The 17330-nt window shown below is 40.3% G+C and overlaps 1 protein-coding gene across 2 annotated transcripts in view; it reads right to left on the bottom strand.

The window, feature by feature from the left end:
• ANTXRL (ANTXR like) overlaps window positions 1-17330 on the bottom strand; it is a 63944-nt gene that overhangs the window by 30350 nt on the left and 16264 nt on the right. For both annotated transcript variants that reach the window (XM_071563377.1, XM_071563378.1), the window contains 9 exons: window positions 16165-16244; window positions 15987-16055; window positions 15703-15783; window positions 15540-15600; window positions 9545-9643; window positions 7210-7279; window positions 6011-6089; window positions 1797-1892; window positions 1375-1413 (listed from right to left, as the gene is read on the bottom strand). In XM_071563377.1, coding sequence (XP_071419478.1) covers window positions 1375-1413; window positions 1797-1892; window positions 6011-6089; window positions 7210-7279; window positions 9545-9643; window positions 15540-15600; window positions 15703-15783; window positions 15987-16055; window positions 16165-16244 — 674 coding nt within the window. The remainder of the gene's footprint in view (window positions 1-1374; window positions 1414-1796; window positions 1893-6010; window positions 6090-7209; window positions 7280-9544; window positions 9644-15539; window positions 15601-15702; window positions 15784-15986; window positions 16056-16164; window positions 16245-17330) is intronic.

Genomic DNA, 17330 nt, shown 5'->3' with positions numbered 1-17330 from the left:
CTTGCTGCTGGCAAGTCTGACACTAGCAGGACACAGTTAATAGCAATGGCTGGTATTTTTCCAGCTGACACAAGATTTATACCAAATATACCCTACACTGAACACACAGCAAAGCAACATTTACAGCTACCATATGGAAATCAAATGCTTGCTGTTTAGAAGAAGTTTTACATAACTATATTCATTTTAAGAGCAGCAATAGCAAACTGTAACAGCTAAAGGGCAGATCACCATAACCAGGGAGGCTACTGCTAAGTGTAATGGAACAACAATCCCTACTGGATAAAGACAAGGCCAAGTAAAGGAAAGGGTAACATCTGTGTTATTCCTGGAGGCTTAGATGCCTTTTTTTTTGCATTTAAAATCTCTGCTGATGAGAGTAATGCAAAGCATCTGGGAACTCTGCTGCAGGGGTGCAATGCTCTCTGAAACCTCCTTAAATACAGCATGGCTGCAATTGCACACTTTGTGATAGCTCTAATCACACTAAAATCAGAATGAATTTGGGTGTGTATTCTGAAGTTACAGTGCTATTGCTCAGGACAAACAACGGGGTCACATACACAGTAACAGTGGCCTCTAGGAACCTCAAAACAGCAGTTGTCATTGCCTCCTCATAGTCATGCCAAGTAAGTTAGCAGCACACTGCAAGATTCTCTTGTGGGTTAGGCAAGTATTTTTCTATCATTTAACTGTCTATGCCTAGGAAAAAAATAAAGGCAGGCATAAGCTTTCTTGGGAGTAATTTTATTTACTACTACTATTTAAATGAAATTAGTACAGTGACTGAGGTCAGGATCAGTGAGTTACTGTCCCCAGAAGAGCTAAATACAACCCTGCCTCAAACAGCTTACAGACTAAATAGAGAAAGGCAAAATTTCCTTTCAAAGGTCACTCTGCAGAAGAGCCACAGCCAGGGCAGGCTTTTGTCTCCCTCTCCTGTAGCAAAGCCACAACAATGTGGCCTTTGCTGTCCCTTCTTCCAGCTGCCAGACTGTTCCTTACTGCCAATCTGGACTAAACTCCCTCTGAGAATAATGTCAGCTTTACTGGAGGAGGGACAGCTGCCAGCATAGCTTGAGAGGCAAAGATTTGCTTACACACCTGTTTGATGCACAGCAGAAGGAACAAAATACCGTTGGAATGGTCGGTCTCTGGACTTATGAGTTACATGACTATTTTCTCTCTTGACGGAAGCAATCTTGCTCTATTTATATAGAGTCCAGAAGGCAGAAATAACTGTCCTGACCTAGAGGACTTCCTTTCACAGCCTTCAAGGTGTCATTAAGACACGTAGAAGGGTGACATTCCTATGCAGCACTACACACTACAGTGGCTGCAGAAAGGGCAACAGCTCAAAACCAGCATACTCACAGGCTCTGGGGGTGGGGGTGGTGGCGGCTCCTTGATCACCTGGAATAGACAAATAATGGGAGAAATCTGAGACAACGGTAGGCTTCATTCATCTCAATGCTACATCCTCTTTTTCTTCTTGCTCATATCACAGATGAGTTGCTTTGCTTCATTCTCACACATTCAATCCCTACAGAAACTTGACTGACACCCATGAGCTTACTTAAACTTCTCATCGGTGTAAAAGTCACATAGGCCTTGAAACAATCAAAACTCCAGAGCAGTGACTTTGACAAGCACTTCAAGCAATCTGTTGAATCAGGGCTTTACAAATACAGCAAATTTTTCTTAAGAAAAGTTAACCACCCACTCCAACACTTGAAGTTGGTGCTTTTGCAGAGAATAGATGAAACCGAGTCAACAGAATAAAAAACTGTACTTACCACTGTGCAGCAAAGGGGCCAAAACCACCACAGAAGAGCCAAAGCCAGCAGCAGAAAGAGAATCAGAAGAGCAATGAAAAGGATGGTCCCAGTCAGCTGCAAATAAATTGATTATTTCTAGGTTATCTGTATATGACTCAAAGAAGGCAGGAGCCCTCAAGTCACACACTTAGCATCAGCTTCCCCTCACTACAGAGTCTTAGGTATATTTTGCAGTCAATCGTTATTTTCATTAGGATCTCCCTAATATTTTGTGACAAACCTGTATCTGAAGTCACAACATGAGGGAAGCATCTCCATTTTGCAGTGTGTATATGCATAATTTATGTATGAATTTATTGTACGTTTACAGCCCACTAGATTCAAGAGTGTTCAACTTGTATACAACCCCTTCTGTCCTGACAGGTCCCTTAATACTGTCAGAGGGACATTGCAAACTACATCACCACAGAGTCTCAGGTGTGCAGAATAACCTTCCATCATTAAAGATGCATAATATGCAAATGCCAATATCCAAGGAATGGGAATAGAGGAGCTAAGACCTTATAGGTAACTGTTCACACACCAGTATCACAGAAAAGAGTGCAACTTGTCTGCTCAGCCCATCAGCTCCAAGCCTACCTGTATTGCCTTGACTCAAACTGCACACACCACCCTTGTCTGAGTGATCATGCAAACTAGTAAATAATGCTTTTGGTTCTTGGTATGCTTCTTAGGGCTGGTTTGACAATTTTTAATGAGAAGCTGTAATCATTATCTTAAGCATTTCTGATTCTTATATTCCATTGATCTCTCTGAAGAGACCAGTGAGACTCCAGGAATGGATAGCTAAGGGTCTACCTTCAAATTCAAACTTAAATTTCCTTTACAATAAATAGAAACAAACAAACAAAACCATCTAGTTTTAACACTTGAAATTGGCTTTTCAGAAGAGTTAGCCAACCAAAGAGAATCACAGCACTCACTTTTGTTTGTAAATCTTGATGTTTCCTATAAACTTGGAGCATTTCACATCAGTGCATTCAGAAGAGGTACATTAACTCTCTATTGCTCTGCTAACTACAGGAATCAAATTTTCATGTGCTGCTTGGCTTCTGCAGTACACACAGAGCACATGGCTTTTGGAAGTTAAACACCTGTTGCAGATGGTGAATGGCATGCTGGGACAAGCCCTATCCTTGGACTGTACTAGTTTCTGGAATGATCTTAACATTAGCTTTGGTGCTCCTACCTCTTTTTTTTTTTTTGGTACTGGGAAAGGAAACCTCTTCAATGGTAGATTTTCAAAACTTGAGAAGAGGTTCAGTTCACCAGCAACAGGGAGTATCAAAGAAAAGGTAAATTGGCAGGAAACTAGAGGAGAGCTAGGAACTAGGAAGATGTGAAAAGAGCTTGAAGGAAGGTCTGTGAATCAGGCTGAGAAAATAGGAATTTATAGATGATAAAGTACAAAAGATTCACAGGATTAAATGTGAAACTACTTACTGAATTCCCGTGACACCAGAAACTGATCCTTAGTCCCTTCTTACAGGAGGGATTCCCTTCACTGTTCTAAGTGCATTTGTTTTCCCTTTAGATAATGAAAAGGCTAAGGGTGGAAAAGAAAGTACCAGCTCATAAGATCTTTGCAAACTCTGGATGAGAGATCCCAAGTGACTGACTTGGGTAGTACCTAGTTCTTTCTCACACCAAATCCTAAAACTTTCAGGACTGATATGTTCAATATGGTACTAACACAAACACAGCTCCTACTCTGTGCTTTTAGGTGGGTAACCCAGTATCCCACATCTGTGTCACAGCATCACCATCTTTTTATTGTTCACTGCTCTGTGGCTTTTTGTTATAGATGCAACAAACTGACCTGTTAGGGATATGCTATTTAGCTCACCATCATTTGGCCAGGGAGCAGCTGGACTGCTGCAATGTGTACCAGACTCCCTGCTCAAAGAAGTCCTGTTAGAGGAAATGCTACTCAGCTGCAGTTCAGTGCTACAGCCCTCCTCTCTCTGGCCCTCCTATGGCCCAAAGTAGCACTAATGTGTCTGGAAAGCAGATACTCGAAGAGGCATGAATTGCCAGTGAAGTCAGTTTGCTGAGAAAAGAGTGAGTAAAAATCAAGTATAACTTTAGGAAGTATTGCTGCACTCCTTAAAAACAAATCCAAGCATAGCAGCAATGCAGTACCACTGCCACTATTACTCCAAACACACATTACCTCATTGTTTTGTAGCCCTTGTTCTCAGGCATTGCTTTTCTCATGCTAACTGTACATATAAATCACTGATACATTTGCCAGCAGCAATCTGGAGCCACTGGAAGCAAAAAGCTAAGGAGTCTTCTTTTAATGATTTAAGGACACAAAGAATTATAGTGAAGCTGGACTTTGAAATGAAAATAGCAGACTTCATGCAGTTGAAGAGAAATAAGCACAAGCATCACACAGAGGCTTTAGGAGTAAAGTGAAGATACTTACCGTACAGAAAGGACAGAAAGACCAGCTGGGGAGGAGAGCTGAGCAGGCCAGCTGACTGCCACCCACAGAAAAGGAAACAGGAGAGGAAAGGAAATGGAGGGAGTCTCTAAAACAAGAAGAGCAAAACGCATAAATTAAGACGAAGCTGGAAACTGATCTGCCAACCTTCCTGCTCATGGGATGTAACTGGAGTGAGACAGTATTTTTGTACCAGTTGTGAATGAGGCTTCCTGCCTCCTCCACATTCAATCTGCAAAAGGCTGGCCAAAAACTGTCAGGATTTGAGATTGGATTCCTCTCTTTATTCTAAGGCTGCAAAGACAAAAAGCTTCCTCCATCCATGCTCTGGCCTTTAGGAATACTAGCTAGGGCTGAGACTTCAGTCTTCATCAGAAACAGGTTACATATGGGTAAATAAATGCACCAGTTAACACTTGTGTTACATGGCAGACTTGAAAGGTTTTATTGTACTTGAGGTAAAAAACTGGAATAAAATGTAAAAGTATTAGTCCTCGGTATAGAAAATCTGGAAAAAAAGTTTTGAAAAAACAGAAATGATCAGGTAAAGCAGCAAACATATCTCTGCTAAATTAAGTCCCTGCACCTCAAAGTGTTCCAGCAATCTGTTGTGGGATTTTTTTCTCTCATCATTGAAAACATAAAAAAAAAAAAGATTTGCAAGTTCCAGTTGCTGCCTCTATCTGCATTCCTGCCCTTCTGTTCTACAGCTGTCAAAATGGTCAACACTGATTACAAACCAATATGACAGCATTTGGCATAGGCTATAAAAGTCCTTTAGACACTAATAACAATAAAGTTCAAGTTTGATAAACTGTTTGCTATCAGGTACTTCAGCCAACTTGGTTTGGACCACAAGCACAAGGCCACATCTTTAGTTACTGTACTTGCTTGCATCACCTATGGGCATTGCCTACTTTTACCCCAAGGCAAGGAAGACAACTGCTTATCTAGTAGTCAGTTTCTTAATTTTAATTATTTGATTCTAAAAATCAGACTTTGATAAAGGATTACTTCTAGCTGTTGTCCCTGACACTCCATCTGATCTTTCTGACCATGACATGCTCATAATCCTAACCATCACTGTCCCACAGCAGCATATTCTCCCTTAGTTGGGCTGAGCAGCATCATTTTATTAAGACAGTCATTTCAGGATCTGAGGCTTCTACTTCTTTCCGGTCACCCTCCATGACACCAAGAGAAAAAGCAACCAGTCCCTATCACTAAAACTTTAAAAATACCTTAGCAAATCCTGAACTAGTAAAGGTGGTGGTCTAAGAACAAACACCGTATGTAAGCTCCGACCAAAAAAAATAACCATGTCAATTTAGAGAACCTTTCATTCTGTGGCCCTTCCTGATCCAAGTCCTAACAGTTGCCTTTTTATCCCAGGCCCCACCAGGTATTCGAAAGCTCAGTAGGGTGTTGCTTCCCTTGCTTTTGCAGATCCCCTTCCAGTAAGATCCTAGCCTCAAGGATCTCTCTTCTGGAATAGCAATGACTTTTGTTCTAATTTTTTATTCAGGAAATCTGTCATCATCAATAACAATTTAATCTTAAGTAATCCTAGTTATTTTTCCAAGAGCTGCTTTGGTCTGGTCAGTAACTGTGAAGCAGAAACTGTAGAGAGCTCATGTTCACTCAAGAAGACTTTGCCTAAAGAACCACCCTTTCTTTCCAAGACCTCGTGGTTTCTCTGTCAAGCCCCGCTACAATTACTTACACAATGTGTGCTGGTGATGCTGACAGAGCTGGAGATGAATGTTAGCCCATTGTTCATGCTGACTTGTAGGAAAACCACCCTAAAGCAAAAAACAGATACACTTATTTTTAGTGTCATCTTTATACCCGTTATCTTTACTCTGGCTCTGTTTTAGCCATTGGCTCATAAACACACATGGATAGCGTGTCCTGCTGAGTCAAGGCATCTTCATGGCTCTAGGCACTTACCTGCATTTGCCTCTCTGCTTGCTTGGGAACTACCCTTTTTATGTTGCCTTAATTGAGCTGGAACATATTCTTTATTAAAAAAAAAAACCCTCCACTCCACCTGAGGCAAAGGGCACTAGAACAGCGAGTAATAACAGTGTCTCAGACATTTGTAATACAATCTTTGAGAGTATAAGAAACTTTAAGGGTTTTTTTAAACCCATCTGCAGCTTAATGCATCAGAATGTTTCTTTCATATACAAGTAAATCCAGAATACCTGCTCTGAGGTTAAGGGTAAAAACACTGAAATGACAGTGAATTTCAAAAAGAATCTGTCCCTAGCCATTCTTCAATATCTGAGATAGAGTCTAAGGGGGAAAAAAAATAAAAAATAATAATTAAAAAAGGGACAAAACCCCACGGAATAAATTTCCTTCACCCATAAATACAAAAACGGATGGAGACATTCATCCTTAGCCCCAGTACAGTATTTAAGCAGCCACAAGATAACCCAGGGGAAAGGTAGGTCATTGTGCCATGTCTCCTAGGAGTCTACAGGATTAAAACAGCTGAAAAATACCAACACTAGACAGAATAGGGCAAAATACAGGAAGTAATATCTACAACAGCAGCAAAGGAATCCAAATCAAGCATCTCCTTTCAATCAAAATAAAAAGTTTGACTGTCCCTTAATTACCTTGTGGTCTGAAAAAGCAGGATATAGGAGGAAAAGAGGAAGCACCACTCTATGATATGGGACCATGGTCCAACAAGGCCTTTGGTTAAACTGTGCTATAGACCCAACATTGAATAGAGGTATGATGGCTCATACTAGGAAAGGATTGGGCAAAAAGGGATGGCTGCAATCTGACATACATCTACACAAATTTATTAGATTGATGCTACGGGCAAAATTGAGCCTTTGGCTCAGTAATGACACCCTCATCCCAAAGTCCATTCTCTCTTGACATGTGCTGAAAAGCAATACTTACTGTCCAACATCTTCTATCACTGGTGCAGGACAAAGTAAGTAAGTATCATGAACAAGAGTCGGCTTTTCATCTGAAAAGAAATTAATGTAACTATCAGGAATGACAAAAAGAAATTGTTCCAAGCAGGCCAGCCCCTGGAGAAGCACCAACAGCAATGACAGCCACAGATGAACTCAGTATATTAGCAAGTACCAGTACTCCTCAATGGTGCTGATTAGGATAACCATTAGGATAAGCCAACTAGGATAACCATTTATGTTGATGCCAACATGATATGATGAGGCTAAAGTTATAACAGCTAAGAAATGTAAGTTTATCTCTGTTCCTGACAGCAGTATTCAGCCATTTGGAATTCAGCTTTGAGCAGTATTAATCACGTCTATCTGAAAAGTGCATGCAACCTTTACTCCTACTGAATATTCTGACCCTTCAAATTACTCAAGGGATCAAAAGCTTAGGGTTCAATTTTTGTCTACCCGTTTTCGCATACACAAAGCAGAGAATCCAAGCTTGGACTGTTTGAGCCCAGGAAAAAGGAAGGACAGACATGAGGTGCAGCTGAAATGGACACATACTACATCAAAAAAGAAACCCAACCATGGCTGCCCATTTACAAAAGCCAAGCAGAGGGGGCCCACCCTTGCACTTGCTGCTTCTCCTGTACCCAATCTCCCCTCTGGGTTAGCAACACCTGCAAACAGCCCACATTTATAAAGGTTTGGTACAGGCAGAGTCAAAAGCAAGGCCACAGGTGTTTTCCCACCTCCTTGCACTCCACTGCCCCAGGAGCCAGCAGTGTTAATCCTGCTGATTTCAAAAGTCACATGCAGAAAGCCAAGTCCCACGAACACAGACAGGAGGCCCAGCGGTAATCCTGCAATGCCATTCTACTAAAAGTATGCAAACTGAGGCACAAGAGCAGACAAAATACTGCTGTTATTACAGCTTAGCTGTAAATGGCCAGCAAAGCAGCTATGGTGCTAGCCTGGAGGAAGACTGGTCTACAAGAGTTAAACCCAAGTGTGCAATGGGCTGATAAAACCTGCCATCTTATTTATAGGTATTTGTTCACTCTTTTTACCTAAGGAAAAAAACCCAACAAAACAATTCAAGTGGCAACAGATCTAAGAGTTGTTCCTCCATGCTTCACGCATTACAAGCACACCTGAAGACAAAACTCATTTCCCTGCCTTGGAAGAGATGAGAGAATAGAAATCATTGATGCTTCAGGGCCAGCCTGTGGGCAAAAAAGCTAACCAGCATAGATCAGCATCTCATCACAACATCTGTTGCATACCTGACTCAAGGAAAACACAACATGGAGTTGGAATAGAATCAAGGTAGTTTTCCTCCTGTGTATTTCCAGGCCCAGATCAGCACTCACTGTGTGAAGCCCAATTTAAGGTGTTAGTGGAATCGGGGACAAGGAAGAAAAAGCGAAAACCCTGTCTTAACTGATAAACCACAAGAAACATATCCTGGTTAAAGGGCATCTGTAAGTGGAATGAGAGCAAGACCACCAGAGCTGCTTGAATGCAGAGTCCACATAGACAACTAGGATGGGAAATGAAGGAGCAATTCATGTGCTCCCCCTTTTAAGTGAATTCACTGTTAGGAAAGGCACCAGTCTGGATGTGAAAGCCTCTACTGTGCTCAGCCAACAAGGATAGCATATACAAAAAAGCAGCAGAGCTCCCCTCCCCACACCATGCCAGGCATACACAGCTTTTCAGCAGTCAGAGAGAACTGCTGAGAAACTGGACACTCAATCCTTTTTGGCCATTCAGTCCTTTGCCTAGCTGCTGAGACAGAAAACAAAAGACCCTGTTCAGCATAGCAAGGACAGGGAGTTTCCATGTTATGGGATGGGACCATACGATGGGACCAGCAACTGGTGTCAGAGAGGAACAGAGGAGGCTGGGGAGGGCCTGGTTTTATGGCAATTGTCTCCTGAACGGGTGAATAAAAACTGAAAACAAGCGATCAAGATAGCATTATTTCTTTTTACTTGGAATGAAAAAGGGAATAAGGAAGCAAATTTGATCCTCCCTTTTAAAACCTATACCCAGTCCTCTCTGGCTGTATGTGTTGCCCACGTGCATCACTACAATGATGCAAAAGTTTATTGTGCAGCTGCATGCAGTAAGCCCTCAACACAATGCCCTCAGGATTGAGTAAGAATCAATTTCAAGCTTCCCTTAAGCGTAGACTTCTGACCCAGCTCCCCCTCGCATCTGCTATAAGGATTTCCCTTAACATGGGTAAGAGCTGGCCTATGTCCTGTGAGCTGACACAGCCACAGGGGTCACTGGAAGCCACCAACATGCAAACTTACTGATAGTAAGGCTGTCATTGAGCTTGAAGCTGCAGAGTACCTGGTCAATGTTTCTGGCATGATAAAAGCCGTTGCCTCTTACCACAACTTGAAAGGATTCTGCAAGTAAAAATACAGAAGATTTATGAAAAGTAACTCAAATAAAGCATTTTTTGTTCAGAGTGATCTGAATTACAACATGACAATTGCTGTTCTCTGTCCTGCACCTGAAACAAAACATTTACACTGACACTCTCTATTCAGCAGCAATAGCCAAGAGTGCTACAGTGGCATTAGTGCTTCAGAGTCGTGTTTTTGTCTCAAGCTGGTTTCCGCAAGTGCAACGTAGACCCACAATGCCTTAAATGCGCCACAGTAAAATGAAGTTTGACTTGACTGATGTTATCTCGTGGTTCCTCTACGGCTTTTGGAACAGACACCTTCCTAATAATAACCACCAATCCTTCCTCCTCTCTTCATGGCAGATGGCACTGTAAGCAGCAGCTCTGTTTGCGCAGATGCTGACAGACAGGGCTCTCCTCCTAAATCCCCCATGAACCAGAGAGAAAGCTTTGCATCTGGTACAAAACCTGGGAAAAAAAAAAAACAGTCCCCCTGCCAGTACAATGATGATTCTGTGCACAGCCCCACGCAGTATCTACTCTGCATGGGAATACCAAAGGACTCATGCACTGCCATCTTCCTTTGTGCTCATTCCCCACACCCCTGCCCCAGTAGCTGAAACCACCAGTGGCACTAGAAGAGACCTGCCACAATTTCTGTTGCTTTAGTCCTGATAGGGAAGGCACTTGTGGTTTTTACCCTTACTGTAATAAGCTGAGATCATAAGTTGCATTTTCACACATAAATCTGCTACTTTAGCCAAATCCTCTACAGGGTTCTTACATCAGCCTCTGAGCAGCATTTGAAACCAGCCCAGTACAAGAGGAATACCAGCACAACACAGGACCAAATAATCTTCATACACAAAACTAAGCATGAACTACATAGTTCTCCACTAATAGCAAGTAAAACCATGAACAAGTGCACATGCATTATTATTTATACTTCAACCAACATACTAAAAAGGAGAGAAAAACAGTTTATAGGAACAAGGGGAGCAGTATATGGTTTTTAGTGATACAAGATTCAGCTTTTAATAACATTTCATACAATGCACTGCCATGTTAGTTGGAGGAAGGAATTGTTATTGGATAACACTACATGACACCCAAAGGTGGCTGAAACACATTCAGCTCCACCTGCCTACTCTTCATTATCAAGTTACTGGAAGGCAACCTACCACGAGGATGAGGAGAGCTTTAATTTTTTCTGTACAAACAGCTTGTTTTTGCCAAAAATTACTCTCACTTGTGGTCATTCTCACTGCATTGAGGTCTAATGCACCTCCAGGTGAATTGGACAAGGGCATTAGCAAATTATGATCACGGACAGTCTGGTTTTCATCATAACTTGTACTTAGAGGAAGGCTCTGAACTGACACAGGTTGCAAAGAACACGGGGAGATACTCTAAAAGCCGAAAAAAAAGTATCTCCTGGAGTGTATATTAAAATCAAACACATACTTTGGCACCTTGCTGAAGATGATAAAATTTGAGACCTCACTGAGCATATCAGGAGCCAAATGCACAAGTCCAACATCAGAACTTGGCCTCTTTTTTATGGAAAGAGTTATACCTCCTTGTTCTCACTAGGGGTGGAAGGCACTTCTTTAAACAAATCAAAATGGGCTGTAGAGCAGACTCATCTGCTTCTTACTCCAGCAAGAAACTTGAGTTACTCTTACTCAGATTCATGCCTTGAGCCATTCCGCATCTAACACAGCTGATATACTGAGAGTTATTCTTGATGAGCATCCCTTTTTTTGGCAGCAGAGCTGAGAGTCATGACCAGCCCTGAGGACAACAGGGCCTCTGCCTACCCACTAGAACTACCTGCCTGGGACCACACACTGCCAGACTAGCTTGAGGCCAGCCCACTCCATAGTGACTTGAACAGCCAGCTAAAATGATAATTGCTTTTTTTTTCCACTCCATCTCAATTTTGTATTATAAAACAAGCTTGCTAAAACAAAACTGCACTTAGATTTTTTTCTTCCTTGCCTGAGCTAATGGCCTTAAAAGGCAGTAACCACAAAGGTTTAATTGGTAGTTGTTTCAGTGACTTTAAAAAGATGCAGCAAGTAAGAAACTTTCAAGACAAGACATCAAAGGTAAAAGCTACATTTAGAAGTTTAGTCTTGTCAAGACAGTTTACCTCTCCTGCCATTCTTTTCACTGTGACTGCCATTCTGCACAAGGGAGCAAGGGACTGGATAGGAACCTGTCCACCAACACAAGCTGACAAGATTTACAGGGAAATGTAAACATCTGGTACCAGACTTGGCTGTTGCTGTTAAAGAAGCCTGTCCCTCCTTTTGCTCTGGAGCATTAATGTGTTCTGGATGATGGTCTGCTGAAATGGCTAATTTCATTTAATTTTGCGCCCTAGCTCTGGCTGCGTCCTTTTCTTCCTTAGTTACTGTCAGATCATAGATTGCAGCTTTTGACAAGACAGCAAAGGGAAAAAGGTCAGCACTGCAATAACCGGGCAGCGCTGGCAGCGAGATGGTAGGTTGAAGCTGGTGTGTGCTGGCTGCGCTGTCGGCTTCGCTTCTCTGACTCTGATGAGAAGCTGACTGCTTGCATCCACACCTGGTAGTTGATGTGGCCAGTAGGATGCCACATCCAACAAAACCTTTCAATCATATCTGCGTACTGTAAGCATAATCAAAGCAATGGTGTTGTCAAACAGGGTATGAGGCACCTCTGATTCTGCACTGATAGCCTGTTTACAGGCTGCATGTCTTGGTCACTTTAAATCAGAGGGAACAGGAAGGACCCAACTACAATGCTACACATTGGGGACAATGAATTTACAGGGTCAAAAAGCATTAAGCGTCAGAAAACTGTCACAATATGACAAGATCAATTTGTAAATGGACTTGCCAGATAGCTTCACCACAGAGAGCCAGAGTCCCAACTGGAATTGTCATCACATGGAAATTATTCCATCAGCATTTTACTAAACCTCTGGCAAGTCAGAAATGAAGCCAAGATCACCAGTAATCATGATAACACTTACAAGGAGTGGGTCAGACCCTGCTTTAAGCCCTGGTCATGACTTGCTTCCACCGAGCCACACAAAACCTTCATGGATCTCATACCATGTTGTAAAAATTATCAGCAATGTTAAGTAAAAGCTAAACCAGTTATCACCTCCTCACTCAATAAAGCACCATACAAAAAACATGGACAGACATTTCAAGGCTGTAAACAGGCACTGGAGAATGTGATAGTATACTGCACTCTTTCCAGAGATCTACTATTTTTTAATCATCATTTTGAAATGTCAATTTCTATTATGTATTTTTAAAAACAAACAAACTGGCTAACTTAAAAGGAAGAGGAATGTTTCATTCCTAGAAAATGTTATGCTCTAATTTTCAGCCAGTATTTACATTCATCATGCCAGTGTACATATATTTTGATGTAGGATTCAGTGGCTATATATCTTAACTATACATTAACAATAAGCTGTATCAGTAAGCACCTAAATTTAAGATACATAAAAATTGTAACATTTCTTCATAGGCTTCAGCATTTTTTGCATTAAAGTCCAAATGAAGTACACTATAAAAATAAACCACATGACATATAGAGTAGAACTTTAACGGTCCAGTGAACTGCATTCAAGATTTGGATTTACACTACCATGAAAAAAGTTGTATAATCTCAAGAGATCCCTTCCAGGAGACAGTAGTGCACACAGTTATGCAGATGAACTTCCGGCTAAATTAATGTAAATTAATGGGATAATAAAAGATAATAAAGCTAAGCACAAATGTAAATATTTCAACTATGGCTTGCAGGACTAGACTCATAATAAATACTATTACAGGCCTGATTCTTAGTGCTAAAGACTACTTAAATACAATGTTATATAAACAGCGTACACCATCTAGAATTACAGTTTTGGCTTCCTCCTATTTTGAAGCTCTCTCCTGCTACATGCAAACCTTCAAGCATGTGAGATCCAAATATTCATGCCCTGGTGACTGAGCACCATGCTTCAGCAAGGCCCTTGCTTTGTCAACAGGGATAGAACAAACGTCAGGATTTAAGTGAAACAAGTGCAGTACCTTGCTGAATCAGCAGCAACACCCTGAAACTGATTCTGCCCAAGTTATACTGGTCTTATTTGAAAGTCACAAAGTCAATGAAAAACTTCTACAGACACAAGTAAGGCAACAATATTATTTTTCTTTTTTTAAGGGAAGGCAACAATATTATTTTTCTTTTTTTAAGGGTAAACTATTTTTAAAGTGCATTTGTGTATTTTTAATCACATTTGTAGTAAACTAGTTACCTAGCAAGCTTAGCAAAAAATGAAGTGGTTTGAAGTAATTATCCTATGGGGGAAAAAAAAGGAACTTAACTCTCTTTATGCTGAAATATGTTCATTTTTGAAAAGAAAATATTTTCTTTAAAATTTACTTTTTCAAATACTCCAGAAAAATATTTTCAATTTTCCATTTGAAAAAATGGTTTCGAGTTAAACTTTCCAACATTCTTAACACTATTCCAAACAATTGCAAGAATACCACTGAAATCCCTCCTATTGGAACGCTCATGTTTTCATGTAGCCAAATGATTTTTTTGTTGAACAGAACAGCTTTTGTTGCACAAAAAATTTCCAGGTAGACAATAAGCAAGCAAAAATAGGAAAGAATTTATCATTATGAAATAATAATAAAAAAGCTTTAAACATCAAAGCTTTAAACTTGCTTGTTGTTTGGTTTTTTCTTTAATCAACTCCACAAGGTTTTTAAAGGTAAAATCATTCCTTTAAATTCTCCACAGACAAGAGTTCACCACAAACATCCCATCCACAATTATATACTTAGGAATAATTCAAAATATACAAGGATATTTCATGTTAAATTGAAATATTCAGGGCAAGATCATATTGTGATCAACACATGGAAATTAAGAGTGAACAATTTGTCTTCTCTGTGGTATTTATCAGATTTCCCCCCAAGTTTCATATTTTTATCTGTTTTCAAAGTCAGCTTTCACACATCATTGCTATTTTACTTTCATGTGCTCCTTCTTACAGTGTATAAGGAAATGAACACAAGACAGTAACACTAGAACTAAATAACCATGCTGTAAACTGTACCTTCCAACAAACTTATGGTGTCTTACTCTGCTGCAATAGCCTGTTAAGTAGACAAAAATACAGCAAGAGAATTGCTAACATAAACCAGAACAAATCCAAGTTAAATATATGAAAAGCATGAAATTATTAACAGCTCCTCTGGGTATCCTTCAATGTTTACTATACAGACTAATGGTTCTTCCAATAAATAAAACATTGTATGTATGGCTAGACTTTCCAAACAAAGATTTGGGAAGGACTCTACCCACGTGGGTGTATCCTTCAAGCCTGCGCAGTGGATTTTTTAGGTGAGGCACACTAGTATTTCAAAAACACAAGAGGTATCTTGGCCTATGTACTAAATTATATTTGGCTCAATAAACCTGAAATTTCTGTCAATGTTTTGTAAAATCTTGTTCTAACTCTTGACAAGTTTTAGCAGATCCCAGGAATTCCTTCCAGAAATTCATGAGATGTCATCTTTAGAGCCTAAAACACCTCTGTCAGTCTGGCTTTACCTCACTTTTGTGTTGCTTTTTCTCAGATTTTTTAAAAAGTGGTATCCCCAATTCCCAAAGTGTCAACTCTCTAAGCCACTACTCAGCCACAGCAGCTACATGTTTATTGGCACAATGTTTTTCTGAAGCTGAGAAGGAACATGCAGAGCTTTAGCCGTGGCCCAAGAGGATGCTCTAACACATACATGGCCTTCAGCTCCAATACCACATTCGGTAGTTACTGACATTTCATCAGTGCCATTCATTCACCTTATCACACTATTCTTGTGGAAACTTACCTCCTGCACAAACACTGGATGGCTCAGCTGCTAGGATCTCAATGCAAGATTTCTTGAGAATCTAAAAGATTTAAAAAATGGCATTTCTGGTAATCATTTTTATCTATGCTTTATTAATGCAGGAAAGGATGCCCTTTTCTGGGTTTCAGAATATCAAACTTACTGAATCAATGGTTCCTCTTAGGGCATAAAAGCCTCCCTTTACTGGGAAAACATGATCGATGCTGTCAGCAATTGTTGACAGCTGCAAAGAAAGACAATCATAAATCATGAAGAAAACAAAATAACAGTGAACAAAACTGGGCCCTTTCATACTTGCTAAAAGACATCATAGTGACATGAAATGATTTATGCCTCAAGTAATTAAATAAATGCCTTCATCTGATGCTGTTACGTATGCAGTAGTATAACAGAAAAATAAAACAAAAAGAAAGCAAGCAAAGTTACCTGAGTTTCATTGAAGTCTTTCACTCCAACACAATAAACAATAGCTCCAAAGCTTCTGGCTCTGTTTGCCTTAAAAAAAAATTGCCATTAAGTGCAAAGCTATATAATCAGTGGAGCCAGCAGTAAATGTCTACAGGTTTGACACGAACTAGTTTGGATAAACATGAAGGTGACTTACTTCTTGTTCTGCATAATAAAACTGAGCATCTTGCAATTCTCCATCCGTCAGAGCAATAATCACACTAGCAGACCGAACTCCTACATGTAGGACAGTGAACAGATTGCATACACATGACACAAGCGTCAACAATGAAAAAAAAGTTTGAAGTTAAGCAATCCTTTTTGCTGAAAAGTAAATACAAAACCATAAGGCCAAACTCTCAGCCTGATTTGTATGGACTTCATGATATACCAGCTGAAGCCCAGATGCAAAGCCAAAAACCTGTGCACCTTTCCATCACAAGCACCACTGGAGGGGCAATGCTGCTCTAACAAGGTCCATGCACAGACTATTCTGTTCAGCATGAAATAGAGCACTTACTGAGATTACATCTAGATATTTCACATGCAGAACTGACAAAATGAATCCAGAGAAGGAGAGGTTTCCTCTCTTCTCTTGACAAACTTGGCTCTAGATAAACCTCATCTGGAGATTGCGGTAAGAGATACCTCTGCAAAAGAAGCTTCTTGCCATCCTACCTCCCCCTCCAGCAGACTTTCAAAGAGCAACCCAACTGAACATGGCATAAAATGTGCTTGTATAGAGGGTGGGTGGGGAGAGTGTCACTCCTACGCTTCTCAAGTGACAGAAATTTCCAGTGAAATTTATAGGAATTCCAAGCATGTGAAAACCTTGAGATCAGGTTAAAAATTCATGTCTTGGGATAAGACATTTCATACTCCATCTAAACTTAAGTGAAAAGGTTGCATAGGCTGCAGATATCTATACATGTAATGCAGTATAGAACACAGTGCTGCCTAGAAACATACATGTTAACAAAATGAAAATTAATAAAAACTATCCTTCAACCAAACATTCTGAGTTTGTAGTTCTTAAGCAAAGTAACTAATATATATACACATGGTACTTTCAGGGAAGTATTTGTTATTTTTTCAAAATAATCTGTTACAATTTCAAGTGTCTTCCCCCATACTGTCTGAAATTAACGACTGATTAGTTCTGACAGGTTTCTTATGCCATGCAGTCCTTCCCATGTCATGTTAGACACAGACATAAATCTTAAAAAAATGACCTGCAACTTGGGGTGGTGGTGGTAAGCTTGGATTCCCACATTCCTGAGTGTTTTCTGCTCAGCATGCTTTACAAAGGCTGAAAAAATGGAG

Source organism: Pithys albifrons, chromosome 9 (assembly GCF_047495875.1).
Source record: "Pithys albifrons albifrons isolate INPA30051 chromosome 9, PitAlb_v1, whole genome shotgun sequence".
Lineage (NCBI taxonomy): Eukaryota > Metazoa > Chordata > Aves > Passeriformes > Thamnophilidae > Pithys > Pithys albifrons.
Note: the sequence above shows the minus strand (reverse complement) of the source record. Positions and strands in the feature narration are given on the sequence as shown.